This window comes from Mobula hypostoma, chromosome 1, assembly GCF_963921235.1.
Source record: "Mobula hypostoma chromosome 1, sMobHyp1.1, whole genome shotgun sequence".
In the NCBI taxonomy this organism is placed as follows: domain Eukaryota; kingdom Metazoa; phylum Chordata; class Chondrichthyes; order Myliobatiformes; family Myliobatidae; genus Mobula; species Mobula hypostoma.
Window position 1 is genome coordinate 217799856 of NC_086097.1, and position 24026 is coordinate 217823881.

Genomic DNA, 24026 nt, shown 5'->3' on the forward strand with positions numbered 1-24026 from the left:
TGACATTGGAGAGGGTTCAGAGAAGATTCATGAGAATAATTCCAGGATTGAAAGGGTTACCACATGAGGAATGTCTGGCATCTCTTGGGCTGTATTCCTTGGGGGGGGGGGGCAGGAATCTCATAGAAACATTCCGAATATTAAAAGGCCTGAGCAGATTAGATATGACAAAGTTATTTCCCATGGTAGGGGAGTCTAGGACAAGATGGCATGACTTCAGGATTTACAGATATCCATTTAGAACCGAGATGCGGAGAAATTACTTTAGTCAGAAGTTGGTAAATCTGTGGAATTTGTTGCCATGAGCGGCTGTGGAGGCCAAGTCGTTGGGTGCATTTAAGGCAGGGATAGATAGGTTCTTGATTAGCCAAGGCATCAAAGGGTTTGGGGAGAAGGCAAGGGAGTGCGGATGACTGGAAGAATTGGATCAGCCCATGATTGAATGGCGGAGCAGACTCAATGGGCCGAATGGCCTACTTCGCCCCCTATATCTTACAGTTTTATGGTCTTAACTTGATAATTTTTCCAAAGCTCTCACACAAAGAACTGCAGAAGTTACAGGAACTCACAGACCTGTTGTTAGAACTACAAGTTGCAAACAAACAAAGGTTACCCACTAGGTCTGAGTTACAGCAAAAGGAATAAATCTTTTTCTGTAACTCAGAAACTATCGAGCAGGTAGTGGAGAAACTATTGAGCAATTTTCAAGAACAGTGGATAACTGAACGTTTTGGGTATAAAACGAAGCATCATGCTCCCTATCTTCCATTTTCAATCTTTGAGGAATTTGTCTGCTGCCATGCAGAAATGCGAAATTACCCTCGTTTTATATTCTCAACTTCCCGTAACAGATTATTCAAAATGAGGTCTCGAACGAAATATTGGAAAACCAGAACCCCAATCATGGTCAAACTGAATGAGAAAACTTATGAACCCCAATAGACAATACCCTGTCCTGAAGAAACCTCACCCTTTAAGGAAATGCAAAGGATTCAGAGAAAACCCGCTTGCAGACCGGAGACACTTTCTAAAGGAGCATTCAATATGTTTCAAATATTGTAATTCAACAGCACACTAAGCAAAAGACTGTCAACCTATCATACACTGCACTGAGTGCAACAGTGACCAGCACTTCATTCAAGGCCAGCACTTTGGGCTGTTACTGATTCCAGCACACCCACAGTAGATTATCAAGTGAGCATCTGTCAGATGTAGCTACTTCCTCATGCACACAGGTATGATGGAAAGGCTTCCAAGGCAAATCCTGAGCAAAAATAAAGGCATATGTGCTATTAGAATATCAGAGCAATGTTTCATCGGCAAAATCAACATTCTTTGACATATTCAGCATTGAAAGTTCTCTAAGACATGTTCTGGAACAACAGAGATTGCTGGAAGAACCACCAGTAGATTTGTTGAGAATCTGGAGTATCACATGAGAATTCAGGTACTTGTTAAGTATGCCTCATCGGCTGTGGACATACACGGCCTTAAGAGGACAGCCATGAATGGGCAAAAAGATTTCAAGACCAAAGCATGAAGGTGTTGTGGTAGTTAATAGTGTTATTCCTGTGCCACTCAGTTAGCCACTCCCACATGGAGTACAAGCAGGGTTGTCAATAAAGTTCAGTTGAGTATCCTGCATGCTGGTGTCCTGGTGTGCTTTGACTATCTCTCAATAACGAAAACAACATGGTGCCAGAAGTGGTTGATCACTGATGAATTGGCGCTACAGACCAAGTGAGATCCCCAACAAGAAAGAATTTACAGAACACTGTTCTTGTTCATGTATATATATATCTAAGAAAAATATCCGGAGACTTATCAACCTAAATGGCTTATGCTGTTTGCTAATTGTATGCACCTTGAGGCAGGAGGTGTGAAAGGGCCAGGGTTGCTAAGCAATGCCTTCAAACTACACCCAAAAGTAGATAAATTGTAATAATCTGAGGGCCACTTGCCTGAGGAAGTACACAGCGGCACAGACGCAGCTAAGAAGTCAGAGATGTCAAACTCTCAGGAAAAGTTTTGTAGTCAAAAGAAAAGATGACTTTTGTAGCCAAAATAAATAAAATAATAAACAAATAAACAGGAAAATGGAGCAAATACCTGCAGTACATACATCTACTTATATAATAAAGCCCCCCAAGACAATTGATTTCTCTAAACTAGGGGTCTTTGAGAAATGGGTCAGATAGTTTGAGAGATTTACGGTTTCAAGCAATCTCACTCAAGCTTCAAAGGTTAATTTTATTGTCAAAGTATGCATGTACAATACAACTCTGATATTTGTCTTCAGAAGAGCATCAAGTAAGGACACTGACATAAGACCATAAGACATAAGAGTAGAATTGGGCCATTTGGCCCATCGAGTCTGCTCTGCCATTTAATCCCTTTTTTCTCCCCCTCGACCCCACTTCCCAGCCTTCTCCCCGTAACCTTTGATGCCGTGTCCAATCAAGAACCTATCCATCTCTGCCTAAAGTGCACCCAATGACCTGGCCTCCACAGCTGTATGTGGCAACAATTTCCACAAATTCACCACCCCTTGGCTAAAGAAATTTCTCTGCATTTCTGTTTTGAAAAGGCACCCCTCTATCCTGAGGCTGTGCCCTCTTGTTCCTGACTCTACCACCATGGGAAACATCCTTCCCACATCTACTGTCTAGGCCTTTCAACATTTGAAAGGTTTCAATGAGATCCCCCTTTTCCTTTCAAGAAGGGGAGATCTAGTGATAGCTAATATGCCATTCAGTTAGCCACCCCACATGGGAGGAGTTCACATACTGTACAAGCAGAGTTGTCAATAAAGTTCAGTTGAGTATCCTGCATGCCGCTGTCCTGCTGTGCTTCGTAATATCTCTCAATAATGAATACAACAGAAAGTACATAAAAAGGCATTTCTATGTTGATGATGATCTTAAATAATTTTCTATTGCAGAAAAAGCAGTCAGGTGCTGAAAGCAGCACAAGACATGTTGGCGCAGTCTAATCTCAGACGACATAAGATTGCATCCAACGGTGCTGAGGTCATGCAAATTTCAGATCTGAAGATTTGGCCAAAGGTCTACAAAATCTTGATCTTGGACAGGCCCTCCCTCCTGTGCAGCACAGTCTGAGCTTTGGATGGGACCTCATTACCGACACCTCAGTTGCTGATACCAAAAGATACTTTTACACATTGTGGGCAATCACCATTGACTATCAACATTCAATCTAACCCTTTTGGATTTGTTGTTCCAGTCAGTAACCAGGGACACTTAAGAGAGTTGACCTCATATACTTGTGGATGTGATGTTCCACTCCTAGAAGAGACACATAAGCATTGTTTTTCCCTTCAGGATATTAATAGCTTGGAAATTCCAAGTTGCACTATCTATAGCCTAAAAGAAAGAGCTCTGCATCTTCTGTGATGCATCAACTAAAGCTGCTGTTGCATAGTTGAAGTCACAGACACTGCTGGATATAATGGTTGGATTCATCACAGACAAGGCAAAGCTTTCTCCCAAACCAGATCTCATCATACCAAGGTCTAAACTCAGTGCGGCTGTTCTAGCAGTTGAGGTGGCAGAGATGATAACCAAAGAGTTGGATTAGATGATATCAAGTTATTTACCAGCAGCAAGGTTGTTCTCGGTTATATACTTAATGAAACAAGGAAATTCTATGTTTATGTACAATATATAAGAGGATCCAGCATGTCAGCCGATCATCCCAGAAGAGCCAATGGAACTATGATCCTACTGATCTCAACCCAGCAGATCATGTCACAAGAGGGCTCCAAGCTAATTAGCTCATCCTTTCCTCAAGGTTAACTGGCCTGGCATTTCTTGCTGATCCCCAACAGGAACACATTCAGCAGGAAACTTTAGACTTAACCAACCCTAAGGCAGATGTAGAAATGTGTCCTCAAATATTGACCAACATCACTCATTTATCGCCGCCCCAACTTGTCAGTGCATGTGTTGAACATTTTTTAAGCTGGAAGTCACTTCTAGGGCGATTGCCCAGCTTTTATATATTGCTTATTCCTTTACAGAAGTAGCCAAAGACAGTCTTTGCAATGACTGGCACAACTGTGGGCAACCTCTCAGTGCAGAGCAACTGAATTGGGCAAAGGTTAGAATCCTTCCTGTTGTTCAATGACAGGTTTATGCAGAAGAAGTGCAGTGCATCACACATTAGGAATCTCTCCCAAGATAAAGATCCTCTAGTGAACTGTCCCTTTCTTGATTCTGAGAGGCTACTGTGAGTTGGAAGATGTATTAAAAGTTACAACTCAAGTCAGTGGAAACTTGCTCAATCGTCATTCTGGGTGGGCATCATGTCACTTTCCTACTCATTAGACATTACCATGAGCAAATACGTCATCAAAGCCGGCATTTTTGAAGTGATAATGGTAAGAAGGTAAGACTGTATTCAAGATCAATCTATGAGGCTATCCTTCTTTTGCCAAAGAGTTAGTGAAAATATCACTTGACTTTTAGTGTCAATGGAAACTAAGTCTCAGGGTTGTGTATATATATATATATATAGTGACATACATGTACTTTGATTGAATATACTTTAAACTTTGACCTTAAGTTTGACATTTTATGGATGTCATTCAGGGAGTGTTCTGGCCTCTAGAGGTGCAGTTCATTTTGTATGAACATCACTTCCTACACATAAGCTGTTTTTTTTAACATCATATCTTGCATGGGTTAGTTTGGATTCGTTTTGAAGCATGATGGAAAGACACACATCTTCAACCACAATTTGCATTTGAAACAGCAATATCTGAGAGTCTAAAGTTTGTAATTAATATTGGTAAACATTTAGTAGATCAAATTTGAAGGAAGTATTATGTTTGAGTTTATCATTGCACCACGAGTTTGCTCTTGTTTACATGGCATAATTATGGAGTGTTGTGTATGTGTACTATCTTGGTTAACACCAGTTGTGAGAATCATCAACAGTATTAGTTTATATTCAGGCACTCAGAAATTGTGTATTGAATTTAATGCGCATTTTACTTAACTCTCTGCAGTTTTGCAGTGAAGATATTTCATTAAAATGCCTGAAGAAAGCATCCATCTCAGGAGTTTCATTGAGAAATTGTTTAGCTCGCTGCATAGCTGTGTAAATATGCACAGTAAGGGCAGTAGAGTTATATAACTTCATTGCCACATAATAGAAGACCGTAGACACTTGATAAAACTAATGATATTGTTAGTGTATATATATTAGAGTTTTTACTTAAATAAACTACAACCTAAAACGAGCAAAGTTTATTGTTTTGGATTAATAAACCCTTGCATTGATTCCAACCAGAGGAATTCTATTACCAGGATTTAATAAATTGTAACATGTGATGCTGTATGCAATATGATGCAATATGAGCAGTTGTTTACTGTACAGACAACATGCAAATCATCAATACAGGTGTAAGAAACCTTCTATCACCCCACTGTGTAAATTCTTAGCTCATCTCCCCCTACCATAAGCATAGTGATATCTCCACTGTTCACATTCTCTCTGCTTCCTGTATTTTCTGTAATAATTTACTCCAGGCGTAGGCGTTACACCTGACAAGGTCAAAGTACAACATTAAATTACTTAAAAATACTAAATATACAAAACTGATCAAAGTAACAACAACCCTTTGCAAAAAACAGGAATTACATCAATTCAGAGTGGAACAGATACTTCTCTCCTCCTCAAAATAGAAAAGTGGGCCATAAATGACTGAAAACAGCTCCCACCATCACTCAAAAATCTCCATGCACCAAAGGAGCATGATGTTATTTTTAGCTTGAGGAATAAACTTTCACTTGAATATAAAAAAAGACACTATCTACCCCTGCCTCTCTTAACAAACTAGTTCCATGAATTAAAAAAAATCATGATGCCCCACACACTCCATTTAATGATACCCAGATCATTTCACTGTTTATCAACATTCTATCCCATTATCCTAAATCTTCTCTTTGTCAATCTGTTTCCCTGTCTTTACTCCTCCCTCTCCATCCAACAAACTGGCACTCAATGTCAGTAAGACAAAAGAGCTAATTGCGTACTTCAGGAAGTGTAAGATGAAGGAACACATACTAATCCTCATAGAGGGATCAGAAGTGGAGAGAGTGAGCAGCTTCACGTTCCTGGGTGTCAAGATCTCTGAGGATCTAACCTGGTCCCAACATATTGATGTAGTCATAAACAAGGCAAGACAGCAGCTATACTTTATTAGCAGTTTGAAGAGATTTGGCATGTCAACAAATACACTCAAAAACTTCCAGAGTTGTACTGTGGAGAGCATTCTGACAGGCTGCATCATTGTCCGGTATGGAGGGGCTACTGTACAGGACCAAAAGAAGCTGCAGAAGGTTGTAAATCTAGTCGGCTCCCTCTTGGGCACTGGCCTACAAAGTACCCAGGACATCTTTAGGGAGCGGTGTCTCAGAAAGGCAGCATCTATTAATAAGGACCTCCAGCACCCAGGGCATGCCCTTTTCTCACTGTTACTATCAGGTGGGAGATATAGAAGCCTGAAGCCTCAGCGATTCAGGAACAGCTTCTTCCCCTCTGCCATCCGATTCCTAAATGGACATTGAAGCTTTGGACACTACCTCACTTTCTTTTAAAACATACGGTATTTCTGTTTTTGCACATTTTTTTTAAAAGTCTATTCAATATATGCAATTGATTTACTTGTGTATTTATTATGTTTCATTTTATTTATTTTTTTTTCTCTCTCCACTAGATTATGTATTGCATTGAACGACTGCTGCTAAGTTAACAAATTTCACTTCACATGCCAGTGATAATAAACCTGATTCTGATTCTTTTTACCACATGATTCCAATCTAAATGTTAATTTTCCGTCACATTCACTTTCCCCATTCACGAACCCTGCCTGCAATGCTGCTAGATCTGAAAGCTGCATACGATGCCAATTAATTAATCTAGAACAAGAATACTGAATTGCTTGTATCCTCGTTACCCAATGCCAAGTCAAAATTCTGAACCCTTCACATAGTACATTGCAACCTTTAATTTGTTTCACTTCCATCGCTCTGATTTTGTTAGTTCTCACTGAGTGAGGCTTATATACAAACTTTAAGACAGACTTGTTACTCAGAAAATAAAAGGTTCATGTCATCAATAAGTTATTTTTAGAAAATAGTTAATATACACACTAAGACCTTGAACCATAGCTAAATGAAGTCACAACAGATTCTAAACTATTGATTCTCATTTTATACCTTTTACTACATCAGATTCTGTGCATTTAAATATGAAATAGCCCACAAACATTGTGAGTAGACTACCAGCTTCTATTTACCGAGTAACAGACTGAACAAAGGAAGCATTACTTTTAGGGGATCTACAGATGAAGCCAAATAAAACTATATATAAAGTAGTACTAATGTGTGATGGGAAGCACAAATAAAAATGAAGGGAGAACATGTGGACAGTAACTCCAAGTGAGATCAGCTGACATACAGTAGCTGAGAGGCAATGAAGACTGTGTTTTAGAATGTGCCAGTGTCTAGAATGGCTTTGGCTCCTCAGGCTAAATGTAGCGAGGTAGTGATGGAGGACAAGGAAATGGCAAATAAACTGAATAAGTATTTTGCAACAGTCTTCACTGTAGAATATACTAGTAGTATGGTGGACGTTCCAGTTGACAGGGGTAATGAAGTGTGTGAAGTTACCATTACTAGGGAGAAGGTACTTAGGAAACTGAAAGGTCTGAAGGTAGATAAGTCACCTGGACCAGATGGTGTACAACCCAAGATTCTGAAAGAGGTGCTGAAGAGATTGTGGAGGCCTTAGAAATTATCTTTCAAGAATCACTAGATTCTGGAATGGCTTTCTAAGACTGGAAAATTGCAAATATCACCCACTGTTCAAGAAGGGAGAGAGATAGAAGAAAGGAAATTATAGGTCAGTTATTCTGACCTCAGTGGTTGGGAATACGTTGGAGTTAATTGTTAAGGGTGTGGTTTTGTACTTGGAGGCATATGATAAAATAGGCATAGTCAGTATGGTTTCCTCAAGGAAGAATCTTGCCTGACAAATATGTTGGAATTATTTGAAGAAATAACAAAGGAGAAGGAGAATAAAGGATAGACAAAGGAGAATCAGTTGATGCTGTGTACTTGGATTTTCAGAAGGCCTTTGACAAGGTGCCACACATGAGGCTGCTTGACAAGCTACTAGCCCATGGTATTAAAGGAATGATTCTAGCGTGGATAGAGCATTGGCTGATTGGCAGGAGGCAAAAACTGGGAACTAAAAGAGCCTTTTCTGCTTGGCTGCCGGTGATTAGTGGTGCGCCACAGGGGTCTGTGTTGGGATCGATACATTTTATGTTATGTGTCAATGATTTGGATGATAGAATTGATGGCTTTGTTGCATAGTTTGCAGATGATACAAATCTTAGGTAGAGGGACAGGTAGCCTTGAAGAAGTAGAGAGACTACAGAAGGACTTAAGCAGATTAGGAGAGTGGGCAAAGAAGTAGCTGATAGAATACAGTGTCAGGAAGTGTATAGTCATACACTTTGGTAGAAGAAATGAAAGGGTGGTCTATTTTTTAAATGGAGAGAAAATACAAAATTCTGAGCTGCAAAGGGATTTGGGAGTTCTTGTGCAAGATTCCCTAAAGGTTAATTTGCAGGTTGAGTCTGTGGTGAGGAAGGCAAATGCAATTTTAGCATTCTTTTCAAGAGGACTGGAATATAGAAGCAAGGATATAACGTTGAGACTTTATAAAGCACTAGTGAGTCCTCACTTGGAGTACTGTGAACAGTTTTGGGCCCCTTATCTTTGAAAGGATGTGCTGAAACTGGAGGCAGTTCAAATGAGGTTTGAACAGCTTGTCATAGGAAGAGCATTTGATGGCTCTGGGCCTGTATTCACTCGAGTTCAGAAGAATGAGAGGTGACCTCATTGAAGTCTATCGAAGGTGGAAGTCCTTGATAGAGCAGATGTGGAGAGGATGTTTCCTGTGGTCAGACAGTCTAAGACCAGAGGATACATCTTCAGAATAGAGGGGCATCCTTTTAGAATGGAGATAAGGAGTAATTTGTTTAGCTAGAGAGTGTTGAATCTGTGGAATTCTTTGCCACAGACTGCTGTGGAGGTCAAGTCTTTATGCATATTTAAGACAGAGGCGGATAGATTCTTGATTGGTCAGAGCATGAAAGAATATGGAGGGAAGTAGGAGATTGGGGTTGAGAGGGAAAATGGATCAAGCATGAAGAAATGGCAGAGCAGACTCAGTGGGCCAAATGGACTAATTCTGCTCTTATATCTTATGGTCTAACTTTCTACATTGATATTATTATTTATTTAATGGAAATGCTCACTGTCTCATCCAGTGAACAACATGGAATATATTTTACTGCTATAAATCCAAAGACTTTACATTCTTCAAAGTCTTGTTGCAGAAAATGTACTTTTTCCAACTATAAGAAGAATTGCTTTCAATAAAAATATAAATAAAGCTTCAATATCATACAGGGATGCCGATTTACCATAAATTAACACCCCAGTAGCATTCTGGAATACATCAAAGGTTCATTTATTATCAAAGTATACAACTCTGAAATTCTTCTTCCGTATACCATAACAAATATACCATCAACCATATACTATCTATTTTCTCTGAGCAAAGCAGTAAAAGAAAGATCACAATTAAGCACTCAGTTCGGAGTCTCAAGGATGGCAAAAGTAGTAAATACCAATGTCTTCTAATTTATTGTCATAAAGTAACTTTTGTCTCCAGTACTTCAAATTTAAGTAGAATTGGTTGTTCAATTTATCATGGAATGATGCTAGCAATAATTTTGGAATGCTCACAATGAAGAAGACAGGGTCATTTTGTTATCAAATTAATTTCAATATGTTTGCTGTTAACTTAGTTATACCAGAAATAAAACGGGTGAGACCAGATATATCAAGTACCTTAGCTCCATATGCAAAAAGTGGAATTTCCCAGTGGCCAACCATTTTAATTCATATCCCCATTCTCATTGTGGCATGTCAGTCCATGGTCTCCTCCTCTGCCATGATGAAGTTGGAAGAGCAACACCTCATATTTCATCTAGGTTGCTTCCAACCTGATGACATGAATATCAATTTCTCCAAATTCCGGTTTTTTTTTTCCTCTGTCCCTTCACTCTTTTTCATTTCCCCACTCTGGCCTTTTAATTCTTCTCCTCACTTGCCCATCACCTCCTCCTAGTGCCCCTCCTCCTTCCCTTTCTCCCATGATCCACTCTCCTCTCAGATTCCTTCTTCTCCAGCCCTTTGCCTTTTCCAATTATCACTTCCCAGCTTCTTACTTCATCCCCCTCCCCCACCTGACTTCACCTATCACCTTCCAATTTGTCCTCCTTCCCTTTTCCCCACCTTCTTATTCTGACGTCTTCCCCTTTTCTTTGCAGTCCTCATAGAGATGTCTTGGCCCAAAACATTGACTGTTTATTCATTTCCATAGATGCTGCCTGATGCTGAGTTCCTCCAGCACTTTGTGTGTGTTGCACACGTCATTGGGAACATTTAATAGATGGTAGGAGCTACATCCTTCCACCTCACCCCCGGCTATGACAACCTCAGGGAACCTAAAATCTAGAATTCCTTACTTAAACTCTGTGCAAACATTTCCTTTAGAGGTGTTAGTAATTCAAGGTATAGGCAGAAGGCGAATGCATGCTTAAACGATGGAAGAGAGGTAACAAATCAGATATCAGGTATTTCATTTCCTTTCCTTTATAGAATGGGTTTCTGGAATATGAAGCAGGCTAGATTGCTGGGCACAACTTTCTATGTCTTAAAGAGGGAGCTGAACTAGCTCCTGACTTGGACATGATTTAACATGATTTTGGGAATTTCAGGGATGTTTTTGACCTTCTGAGCAACTGGAGAAGAATTTCTCAAAATAGATTTTCCCTTTTTTTTTACCCCTGCTGAACGGGGATGAAATTAAGAGGTTACTGGCCTTAATGTTCTAGAAATAACAAATGTAGAAGTGTCTTATAGATCCAGAGAGTTACACAGCAGACACAGGCCCTTCAGCCTATCCCATTCATGTGAACCATCAAATATCTATTACTAATCTTACTTACCAGCACTTGGTCCATATTCCACTATGCCTTGGCGATTAATGTACTTGTCTACCCAGACAGCCCCTTTGTTCTAGTCCTGCCTTTTGCTTTATTATTTATAAGAGATTCTTCCAAAAGAGTTCACAACTACTGTATTTTAATTCACAAATTAGAAAAAAGAATAACATTTGCACAGCTGTTTCATGAGCATCAAATGTTAAAAGAACTACTTCTACAATTTAGCCACCACTAAAATATGTAAAAACTGCAATGAATTACATGCGCAGCAAGATCACACAATCAAATAATGATCATATTATTTATTATGGTGATATTTGTTGACAGAAGAATTTTGACAAGTATAATAGAGAAGAGTTCACCCTTTTCTTTGACTACATCACAATATCATTTACCTATGTTCGCCTGTAATCAGATAGGGCCTCAGTTTCATCATCATTATGTACTGTATCATATTGACGTGGGTGATCATGGTCTTATCCATGACCATGATTGTTCTTGGCAAATTTTTCTACAGAAGTGGTTTGCCATTGCCTTCTACTGGGCTGTATCTTTGCAAGATGGGTGAGTCCAGCCATTATTATATTAGATTAGATTAGATTCAACTTTATTGTCATTGTGCTGAATACAGATACAAAGCCAATGAAACGCAATTAGCATCTGACCAGAAGTGCAAAAGAATAGTATTATTTACAAAATAACTGCGAATAGAAAGTAAGTGCTACAGCATACAAATATATAAGTACTGAGACAGTCCAATATGGGTGCAATACTGCTTAGCGCTGGGATGTGAGGTTCAGCAGAGTCACAGCCTCAGGGAAGAAGCTCTTCCTGTGCCTACTGGTGCGGGAGCGGAGCTCCTGTAGCGCCTACCGGATGGGAGGGGAGTAAAAAGTCCATGGTTAGGGTGATGCATCCCTGATAATGCTTTTTGTCCCACCCAGGCTGCATTTATGGTAGATGTTATCAATGCTCTTCAGAGATTGTCAGCTTGGCGTCAGTAGTTGCATAACCAGGACTTATGATATGCACTAGCTGTTCATATGACCATCCACCACCTCCTCCCTCTAGGTTCACCTGACCGTGACTGGGGGCGGGGGGGGAGCTAAACAGGTGCTATCCCTTGCCCAAGGGTAACCTGCAGGCTAGCGAGTGAAGCAGCGCCTTACACCTCCTTTGCTGGAGATGTATCCCCAACCTGCCACACAGGCTTCAGTTTAGGATGTCTGAAACACATTTTCTTAGTAATAGTTTCATGGATATCCACCTTTACAGCTGTAAACATACCATCTGAAGACATTTTAAAGGTCTTCTGGTTTTCCAATTAAGATTACTTTTTACCTTTATATCATGAATCTGATTCTCTTCTGCCATGAATTGATTCAGGTTCTCAAGACAAGCCAGTTCTTTAATCTCATCAATGTTATTTTTCTTGATGTTTAAAACACTCAGGGAATTCTGTGAAAATGGAAAGTAATTCAAAGAATTATATCAATACTACAGCACTGAAAGAGGCCATTTGGCCCATCATGTCTACACTGGCACTTTAGCAGTGTGTTGCTTTGGCACTTTAGCAGATTCAATCTCTAGTTCTTCCCACTAGCCCTTTTTCCATAGTTATATATATTTTCCTTCAATACAAATCCCTCTTTAAGGCAAAATAGAACTTGCCAACACCACATCTGCATTGTAGTGCATTTCAGATTCCAAATGCAAACAGTGTTAAGATATCTTTCCTTGTGTTGTTCTCAATTTTCTTCTCCTTTCTTTTACACCTGTGACTTCTAGCCCTTTACATTTCCACCAAAGGGAACAGTCTCCCAATAAGCACTCTGTCCAGACCCTCACCATTTTATACCTTTCTATCATATTCACTCTGTCTCCCCTGTCAACTTTCACATTTCTGATTAAATTAGTCCTGCCATTTCTACTTTATCACAAACAAGAGAAAATCTGCAGATGCTGGATATCCAAGCAACACACACAAAATGCTGGAGGAATTCAGAAGGCCAGGCAACATCTATGGAAAAAGAGTACTGTCCACATTTTGGGCCGAAACTCTTCAGCAGGACCAGCAGGAAATAGAACGTAAATCTCTTCTGGACCCTTGCTTCCACCTTCATATCATTCAGAACTGAACATAACAGCCCAGTTATGGATAGGTCAGTGTTCTATAAAGATTCAGTATAACCTCTCCGTTTTTATCCTCAGTTAAAAAAGCAAAGAATTGTCTTTTCCCTGTTCTTAAAATTGCCACTTTCAATGATATAAACACCCATACTATCCGGGTCGTTCTATTCCTGAGCCCATTTTGGAACAGTATCTTCTAGTTTATATCACCCTTCTTTATCCTCCTTTCCAAAATGCATTACCTCACATTTCTCTGCCATGAATCTTCCCATTTATCAGCCTGTTTATATCTTGCTGCAGTCTATTGCTACTCTCTTTTCAGTTTCAATATTGTCAAATTTTGTATCATCTTCAAACTTAGATATTGTGAACTACACACCTTGCTGTAGGTCATTGGTATAGGGCAATAAAAGCAATGACCCTAACACCAGTCTCTGGGAAATGTTACTATTCGCTTACTCCACTTACACCATCCCTACACTTTCTGTTGTCCTGTGTTCAGCTAACTTGCTATATATGCTATCAGATTTTCTTTTAATCGAAGTGCTTCAGCTTTACTAAAAAGCCTGTTAGTGACAAATTTTCAAAAGCCTCTGAAGTCCATAAACACCAGAGAAGTTGTATGACATTCATTAACTCTGATAACTTATGGAGTGATTATATCAAATTGGTAAACTTTATGGATAACTTTTTGCATAGAAGTTATGTATTTATTTTAATTTTTCTCCTATCTTCTATACTGTATATCAGTTATTGAAAATTAAAATAGAATAGTAAAATGCAATTATCCAACCCATTAGGAACCATTAACCCATTAACTTTAATTTCAAATAATTGCATTAATAATTGTTGGAAGTTACTAACATAGCAAATACAGTGAACATTTCAAAGAAAGTAATGCACATCCTAACTGTGATTATAAGCATACAGTTCATATAATGCACTAAAAAAATCTCTCAATAAACTTTCCCCAAAACAAAGCAGGAAATGATTCCCACATACAAACTTGCATAAAATAAAATGGTCACAATATTAATTTGTAGCATTTGAAGTCTTCAACCAGGGAGTGCAATTTCATATATTTTGTCCTACACATTCTCATTGCTTAAAGTAGCTTTAATCAATACAACTTCAATTGATGTATTTATTGATGGTGTAAGTTGTAACTGATACTGATATAATCACAAGTGAAAAATTACAGAATTGTTAAAAATGCAAAATAGTGAAACATTCAATTAAATAAGTTTGTTCAAATTATAAAATACTGTATATAATAGATCACACTTTGGGACAGGTTCAAATGCTAAAGTGTAGAACATTAAACACTACCTCAAATAATTTTCTTTTATCATTATTTTACAGGACATCTGTATTTCCACAGGAAATGGGTGGTCAGTTAAAGACAACCATATCAGTGGGTGTCCAATCAATTAAAGCCAGACTATAAGAGGATGATGGATGCAATCCCATAGTAGCCCAATCATCATTACTAACATTCGCTTTTTCTCTGCTTCGTAGGATTTGAATTTGTGTCTCTGGATCAACAATCTGGGTTTTCGGATACTTGCCCAGTATTTAAACACCAGTTACCCTCAATAATGACTCTAAAGCCTGAAATTCTTTGGCAGCAGCAAAGGCATGTTGATCCATGGAAAGCATTTTTTTGTTTCATGCTATGTAAAAATGCATTAGCAACAAAAACCCAAGGTACATGCCTCGACTGAATAACATTGAAAATAATTTGTGCTCTGCTCCATTGTGGAAGAAATAGGCAAATCTGTGGCTCTGGGAGGGGACAGTGGTAATGGAGGAGAGAGCCACTGGAATTGAAGGTAATGTTGTAGACCAATGCCTGTCAAGTCCTTAAGCTTTATGGATTGGAGCTGAGTAAGGACAAGAGGGTGGGTGTGAAGATTTAAAAGATCAGTGATTTGTAGCGGAATACAGTACCTACTGAATGTTGACAGGACCAGATAGGGTGGATGTGGAGAGGATGTTTCCTATGATGGGGGTATCCAGAACTAGAGGGGTACAGCCTCAAAATTGAGGGGTGACTTTTTAGAATAGAGGTAAGGAGGATTTCTATTAGCCAGAGAGTAGAGAATCTGTGGAATGCTCTGCCATAGACTATAGTGGAGGCTAAGTCCATGGGTATATTTAAGGCTGAAGTTGATCGTTTCCTGATCGGTCAGGACATCAAAGGATATGGCGAGAACCAATCATCATTATATGGGAGTTGACTGGGATCCAGGATCAGCCAGGATGGAATGGCAGAACAGACTCAATGGGTTGAACGGGCTAGTTTTGCTCCCATATCTTATGGTGTTCAGATTAACGTTGCACATTGCGAGGGGAAGGTCAGCACTATTGTTGGCAAGATGCAGGAAATCCGTTTAAAGAGAACCACTTCTGCCAGGCTTGTTGCCCAGGGTGATCTTCCCTAAGTTCCTCCCCACCACTGAGCACATCTTCATGGAGTGCTGTTGCAGGAAAGCAGCACCCATCACCAAGGACCCCGCCCCCACCCCCCCCACATTCAAGCCATGCTCTAATCTCACTGCTTCCGTCATGAAGGTGATAAGGTGGTACAGGAGCCTCAGGATCCACACCACCATGATCAGGAACAGTTATTACCCCTCAACCATCAGGCTCTTGAACAAAATGGGATAATTTCACTTGCCCCATCATTGAATGGTTCTCACAAGCTATGGACTCACTTTCAAATCTCTTCATATCAGGCTCTCGATATTTACTGCTTATCTATTTATTATTTTTTTACATTTATATTTTCACAGTTTGATGTCTTTTGCACATTGGTTGTTTGTCCATCCTGTTGAGTCTCATCTTTCAGTGATTCTATTGGTTTCTTGGATTTAGTGTGTATGCCCACAAGGAAATTAATCTTGGGTTTGTATATACTGACATATATGTACTTTGATAATAAATTTACTATGAACTTGAATTTTGAACTTTGAGGAACTTGTTCTTCAGAGAGTTCCTGAGGGCAAGTGAACCTCAGAACAAAATGACCTTATTTTCCTGGTAATAAGAAATTAACAAGATGCTAATAATAGCACTTTGTAGTACTACAGGAAAGAAATACTTAAAGATACCTTTGCCATGGTTTTGACAAAGGCAGATCATGCCTTATGAGCCTGATAGAATTTTTTGAGAATGTGATGAAGGTAGAGCAGTAGATGTAGTGTGTATGGATTTCAGCAAAGCATTTGACAAGGTACCCCATGCAAGGCTTATTGTGAAAATAAGGAGGCATGGGATCCATGGGGACCTTGCTTTGTGGATCCAGAATTGGCTTGCCCACAGAAGGCAAAGAGTGGCTGAAGATGGGTCATATTCTGCATAGAGGTTGGTGACCAGTGGTGTGCCTCAGGGATCTGTTCTGGGGCCCCTTCTCTTCATGATTTCCATAAATGACTTGGATGAGGAAATGAAGGGATGGGTTAGTAAAAATGCTGATGACACAAAGGTTGGGGGTGTTGTGGATAGTGTGGAGGGCTGTCAGAGGTTACAGCGGGACATCAATAGGATGCAAAACTGGGCTGAGAAATGGCAGATGGAGTTCAACCGAGATAAGTGTGAGGTGGTTCATTTTGATAGGTCAAATATGATTGCAGAATATAGTATTAATGGTAAGACTCTTGGCAGTGTGGAGGGTCAGAGGGATCTTGGGGTCTGAGTCCATAGGACACTCAAAGCTGCTGCGCAGGTTGACTCTGTGGTTAAGGTGGCATACGGTGCATTGGCCTTCATCAACTGTGGGATTGAGTTTAAGAGCCGAGAGGTAATATTACAGCTATACAGGATCCTGGTCAGACCCCATTTGGAGTACTGTGCTCAGTTCTGGTCACCTCACTACAGGAAGGATGTAGAAACCATTGAAAGGATGCCGAGGAGATTTACAAGGATATTGCTTGAACTGGGGAGCATGCCTTATGAGAATAGGTTGAGTGAATTTGGCCTTTTCTCCTTGGAGCAGCAGAGGATGAAAGATGACCTGATAGAGGTGTACAAGATGATGAGAGGCATTGATCATGTGGATAGTCAGAGGTTTTTTCCCAGGGCTGAAATGGCTAACACAAGAGGGCACATTTTTAGGGTGCTTGGAAGTAGGCACAGAGGAAATGTCAGGGGTATGCTTTTTTTATGCAGGGAGTGGTGAGTGCGTGGAATAGGCTGCCGGCGATGGTAGTGGAGGAGGATACAATAGGGTCTTTTAAGAGACTCCTGGACAGGTACATGGAGCTTAGAAAAACAGAGGGCTGTATGGGTAACTCTAGGTAATTTCTAAAGTAAGTACATGTTCGGCACAGCATTGTGGGTCAAAGGGCCTCTTGTGCTGTAGGTTTTCTATGTTTCTATACATATAGTTTGACCAGATTTGTTTCCAGCATTTCCTTATTTTATATTAGAAACAAAATTGCTTTATTTCATTTGCATTCCCTACCTTTCACATGCAAATACTACTCTTTCTTTTTAAAATAATTATTTGTTTGGGCAATGTATCACAATCAAAACTTGGGATTGCATTCAATATTTACATACCATAGCTACTATGGAGTTAGACTGACCACCTGTCAGAGCTGTGAGAAACCCAGTCCTCTTTATAAAAAGCCCATGAAAATTATTTGACGAGAAACAGAATGTGTTATCATTTTTATTACTAACCTTGAATTCATTATCAAATATGCTGGCAACACTCTTTAAACCTATCTACCATGCGAAATGCTGTTAATTAAGATATACAGTTCCATAATATCAGAGCTTTGTGTCAAAACTAATTCAAAAATCAATGTAAATACTATTTACCTTTAGAGATTGGACAGTCCTAGGATCAAACAATAGCTTCTCCCCAAGAGGAAGACGCTGATTTTCCAAGTGCAACTCTCGTAGTTCTGTTAATCCTTCTAGCTCTTCCACTACAGAAATACAATTACCACCGAGATACCTACATGTAAACATAAATGCATTTCCCTATAATAGAGTGCATCGTATAAAGAGGCTTCTTAACTGTGCCAGTGGATAAAGTACTGTCTACAACTCGCTTTGGTCTAAAAAAGACACATCAAACCTGCAACAGGTGACAGGTCAACAAGTGTGTTGTCCTTGACAACCTGCTGGAAAATTCTTATGCTTGTACAATATACTGCACAATAGAATGGTATCTGTGCATTTTCTGCATATAAAGACCTTCCTTCCATTCACTTCCCACAGGGAATTAAGTAGAAGAGGTCAGATAAACCATAAATCATGGGGGCATTGGCATGAAGAGAGGCCTGGAGTTTAAAGACGCCAAAATGTTACTTAGGGATGAGATGTTAGGATCTTGAGCTTGTTTTGGGATATTGGTGGGTTTGTGATGGCTGCTGCTGTTTGGAGGAGTTCACCATCGTGCTTGGGTGACAGCAATGGCTGATAATAGCTATGTTCACAATCAGGTAGCGGTGGCTTCTACAGTCATTTGAGGACCCACTAATAGACAACCCCTTAGGAGAACATCATACTTGACTTCAGTGATTGCATTGGTAGTGGTACTTAAGTGGGAGCACATTCATTGTGAAAGCATCTAATTCACAGGTCATACCATTAGACCATAAGACAGAGGAGCAGAATTAAGCAAAACAGCCCTTCAGGTTTGTCTACCACTGCCTCCTCCTCATAACTTCTGATACCCTTACTAATCAAGAATGAATCAACCTCTGCTTTAAATATACCGAATGACTTGGCCTCCACAAACGTCTGTGGCAGTGAATTCCAGATTCACTACCCTCTGGCTAAAGAAATTCCACCTTATCTCTATTCCAAATGGACACCCCTCTATTCTGAGTCTGTGCTCTTTGCAATTAGACTCCCTCACTATAGGAAACATCCTCTTAATAGGAAACAGGTTTCATTTAGATCTCCCCTCTTTTTTCTAAACTCTAATGAGTACAGGCCCAGAACCTTCAAATGCTCCACACATGTTAACCCATTCATTCCCAGAATAATTCTTATGAACCTCCTCTGGACCCTCTCCAAAGCCAGTACATTTTTTCTTAGATAAGGGGCTCATAATACCTCAAGTGCAGTCTGACCAATGCCTTACAAAGCCTTAGCATTACATCCTTCCTTTTATGTTCCAGTCCTCTCAAAATGAATACCAACATTGCATTTACCACTGATTCAACCTTCAAGTTAACCTTTAAGGAATCCTGCACAAAGACTCCCAAGTACTTTTGCACCTCTGATTTAAAATTTTTCTCCCCGTTTAGAAAGTAGTGTGTTTTTATTCCTTCTATCAAAGTGCATGACCATACACTTCCTGAACTATATCCCATCTGCCACTTATTTGGCCCTTTTCCCAATCTGTCTTAAATCTTTTTGCAGGACTCCCTGCTTCCTCAACACTACATGCCCCTCCATCTATCTCCATATTGTTCACAAACTTGGCCACAAAGCTATCAATTCCATCATCCAGATCATTGCCATATAATGTGAAAAAAAAACACCAACCCCTGAGGAACACCATTTGTTACTGTCAGCCTGCTACAAAAGTCCCTCTATATTCCCACTCTTTGCTTCCTGCCAGTCAGCCAATCTGCTATCCACACAAGTATATTTTTCTGTAAAATCATCATCAATACCAGCCTCGTGTGCCATATACACCTAAGAATGAATATAAGGAAGTGCTATGCAACCATAGGATCCCACTGCATATGTCTGGTGTCCCAACCCATAACAATGGCTTACATGTTGAAAACCTGGAAGCAATTTGATGATCTCTGCAAAAGAAACAACAAGCATCTGATCCCTTTAATCAGTTTTCTAATAACATTTTACTATGTAATAGACATATGTCACTACACATTGGAATTGAGAATCTTTAAGTTTTCAGTCATATACCACAGTCTCTAGAGACCCCAAGGATTGATTGCTTTGGACCCTTTCTATTTCTCTACACTCAGTGGCCACTTTATTAGGGATGTCTGTACACTTGCTCGTTAATGCAAATAGCTTTCAAAGATCTTTGCTCGTTTTCTGAGTACGTGTTAGTGATACAAAAAACTATGAGCATTTGGCAGGAGAGAGAAAGTAGGGAAGGCAAAAATGATGCTATATATACTCAGTGGCCTCTTTATTAGGGATTCCTGTACACCTGCTTGCTAATGCAAATACACTTTCTAAATCAGCCAATCATATGCCTGCAACTCAATGCATAAAAGCAACAGACATGGTCAAGAGGTTCAGTTATTGTTCAGATCAAACACCAGACTAGGGAAGAAATGTGATCTAAGTGACTTTGACCGTGGAATGATTGTTGATGTCAGATAGGGTGGTTTGAGTATTTCAGAAACTGCTAATCTCCTGAGGTTTTCACACACAACAGTCTCTGGAGTTTACAGGGTATGGTGTGAAAACCAGAAAAATTCAATGAGTGCTAGTTCTGTGGGGAATATGCTTTGTTAATGAGAAAGGTCAGAGGAGAATGGCCTGACTGCTTCAATCTGACTGGAAGGTGATAGTAACTCAAATAACCACTTATTACAATAGTGGTGTGCAGAAGAGCATCTCTGAATTACACTTCACATTGAACTTTGAAATGGATGGGCAACAGCAGCAGAAAACCACATACATACACACAGTGGCCATTTTATTAGGCACAGGAGATTCCTCATCAGCCTCTCTCCCGCTTCCTCCATTGTTTCTGTGGTCTCTGAATCCTTGTCTGATATCGGGCTTAACCCAAATAAAAATGTTTGTTCTCCAGCCATTGATTCCACTCATCTCTCTGATCAGTGTTTCAGAAGGACCCAGACATCTTGCAAACAGCAAAACTGATTTAATTAGCTGTCAATAATAATATTTCTCAAACACAAAGATAATCATCCAAAATTGCCTATTTCTGCCTCAGACCCTCTACTATAGAAGTCATCATCCATCGTTCTGTTAACTCCAACATCAAGATTCTAAACATTTTAGATGACCTCTTACCTTCTCATTAATCAGAGCTCATTCAAAGCTCTGATGTCCACAGTTGACATCTCTTATTCACTCACAAGACCAATCCAGATAGAAGTAGAATTAGACTATTCATCACATCAAGTATGCTTTGCCATTCAATCATGGCCAATTTATTTTCCTTCTCAACCCTATTCTATACAGGAGCCTTCTACCTGTAACCTTACTGATCAAGAAACTATCAATCTCTGTTTTAAATTTAAATACACCCAATGACTTGGCATCCACAGGCATCTGTGGCAATAAATTGCACAGATTCACCACCCTTTGGCTAAATAAATTCCTCTTCACCTCAGTTCTAAATGGTCATCCCTGAGGCTGTGCCCTCTGGCCCTAGAAACCCCCACTACGAAACATCTTCTCCACATCCACTCTATCTAGGCCATTCAATATTCAACAGGTTTCATTGAGATCTTCCCTCATCTTTCTAAGCTCCAGTGAGTACAAGCCCAGAGCCAACAAATACTCCTCATACATTAACCCTTTCATTTCTGGAATCACTCGTGATCCTCCTCTGGACCCCTTCCAATGCTTGCACATCTTTTCCTAAATAAGGAGCCAAAAAGTGGCCACAATACTCCAGTGCTGTATGTCTAATGCCTTGGAAAGCCTCAGCATTATATCCTTGCTTTTATTTTCTAGTCCTCTTGAAATTGAGTATTGTGTGCAGTTCTGGTCACCTAACTATAGGAAAGCTATCAGTAAGATTGAAACCATATAACCATATAACAATTACAGCACAGAAGCAGGCCATCTCGGCCCTTCTAGTCCATGCCAAATGCTTACTCTCACCTAGTCCCACCGACCTGCACTCAGCCCATAACCCTCCATTCCTTTCCTGTCCATATAGCTAACCAATTTTACTTTAAATGACAAAATCTAGCCTGCCTCTACCACTTCTACTGGAAGCTCGTTCCACACAACTACCACTCTCTGAGTAAAGAAGTTCCCCCTCACGTTACCCCTAAACTTTTGCCCCCCAAGAGTGCAGAGATTTACTAGGATGTTGCCGGGTCTTCAGGAGTTGAGTTACAGGGAAAGATTGAACAGGTTAGGACTTTATTCCTTGGAGCGTAGAAGAATGAGGGGAGATTTGATAGAGGTTTACAAAATTATGAGGGGTACAGACAGAGTAAATGAATGTAGGCTTCGATTAGATTAGGAGAGATAAATACGAAAGGACATGGCTTTCGGGTGAAAGGGGAAAGGTTTAGGGGGAACATCTTTACTCAGAGAGTGGTGGGAGTCTGGAAGAAGATGCCATCTGACGTGGTAAATATGGGCTCACTCTTAAGTTTTAAGAATAAATTGGATAGATACACGGATAGGAGAAGTCCGCAGGGTTATGGACTGGGTGCAGGTCAATGGGACTAGGGGAATAAAGTTTCGGCACAGACTAGAAGGGCCGAATGGCCTGTTCACTGTGCTGTAGTGTTCTATGGTTCTAAATGAATGTTAACATTGCATTTCCCTTCCTTCCAGCCAACTCCCCAACCTGCAAGCTCACTTTTAAGGAATCCTGCTCAAGGACTCCAAAGTCACTCTACATGTCCGAGTTTTGAATTTTCTCGTTTAGAAAATAGTCTATGAAAGTACATGACCATACACTTCCTTGCACTGTATTCCACCTGCCACTTCTTTGTCAATTCTCTTAATCTGTCCATGTCCTTCTGCAGACCTCCTGCTTCCTCAACTCTGCTTCCTCTTCCACTTATCTTTGTATCATCCACAAACTTGCCCATAAAACCATCAATTCCATTATCTAGATCATTGATATATAATGTGAAAAGTAGTGGACCTAACACTGATCCCTGCAGAACATCATCAGTCACTGGCAGCCAATCAAAAGAGGCCTCTTTATTCCCACTTTTTGCCTCCTGCTAGTCAGCCAATCACCTGACCATGCTAGTATTTTTCCTGTAATACCATGAGCTCTTACGTTGTTTAGCAGCCTCATGAGCAGCATCTTGTCAAAGGCCTTCTGGAAATTCAATAAACATCTTCTGACTCTCCTTTATCCATCCTCTCTGTTTTTACCTCAGAGAATTCCAACAGATTTGTCAGGAAAGATTTCCCCTGGAGGGAACCATGTTGAGTTCGGCCTACTTTATAGAAACATAGAAAATAGGTGCAGGAGTAGGCCATTCGGCCCTTCGAGCCTGCACCACCATTTATTATGATCATGGCTGATCATCCAACTCAGAACCCCGCCCCAGCCTTCCCTCCATACCCCCTGATCCCCGTAGGCACAAGGGCCATATCTAACTCCCCTTATCAAGTGCTTCCAGGTAACACCAAAACCTCATCCTTAATAATGGAGCTAATATCTTGCCAGCCACTGAAATCAGGCTAACTGGCCTATAATTTCCTGTCTTTTGCCTCCCTCCTTAAAGATTTGAGTGACATTTGCAATTTTCCAGTCCTCTGGAACCATTCCAGAATCTTAAGATTCTTAAAAGGTCACTACTTAGTAATAGCAACTACACTCACTTCTTCTCCCTGATAGTCTTGAATTTCTGTCTTGCATTGGTGTCTTCCACAGTGGAAGACTAACACAAAATGCTTATTCAGTTCGTCCACCATTTCTTTGCTTCCCATCACTACCTCACCAACATCATGTCCGCCCTTGCCTCCCTTTTAGAATGGAGATGAGGAGGAACTTCTTTAGCCAGAGAGTGGTGAATCTGTGAAATTCTTTGCCACAGGCAATTATGGAGGCCAAATCTTTACGTATATTTAAGGCAGAGGTTGAAAAATTCTTGATTGG

The 24026-nt window shown here is 40.1% G+C and overlaps 1 protein-coding gene across 4 annotated transcripts in view; it reads right to left on the bottom strand.

Annotated features, from left to right (window-relative positions):
* ppp1r42 (protein phosphatase 1, regulatory subunit 42) overlaps positions 1–24026 on the bottom strand; it is a 121902-nt gene that overhangs the window by 76370 nt on the left and 21506 nt on the right. For all 4 annotated transcript variants that reach the window (XM_063064602.1, XM_063064610.1, XM_063064619.1 and 1 more), the window contains 2 exons: positions 18071–18209; positions 12455–12571 (listed from right to left, as the gene is read on the bottom strand). In XM_063064602.1, the coding sequence (XP_062920672.1) occupies positions 12455–12571; positions 18071–18209 (256 nt within the window). The remainder of the gene's footprint in view (positions 1–12454; positions 12572–18070; positions 18210–24026) is intronic.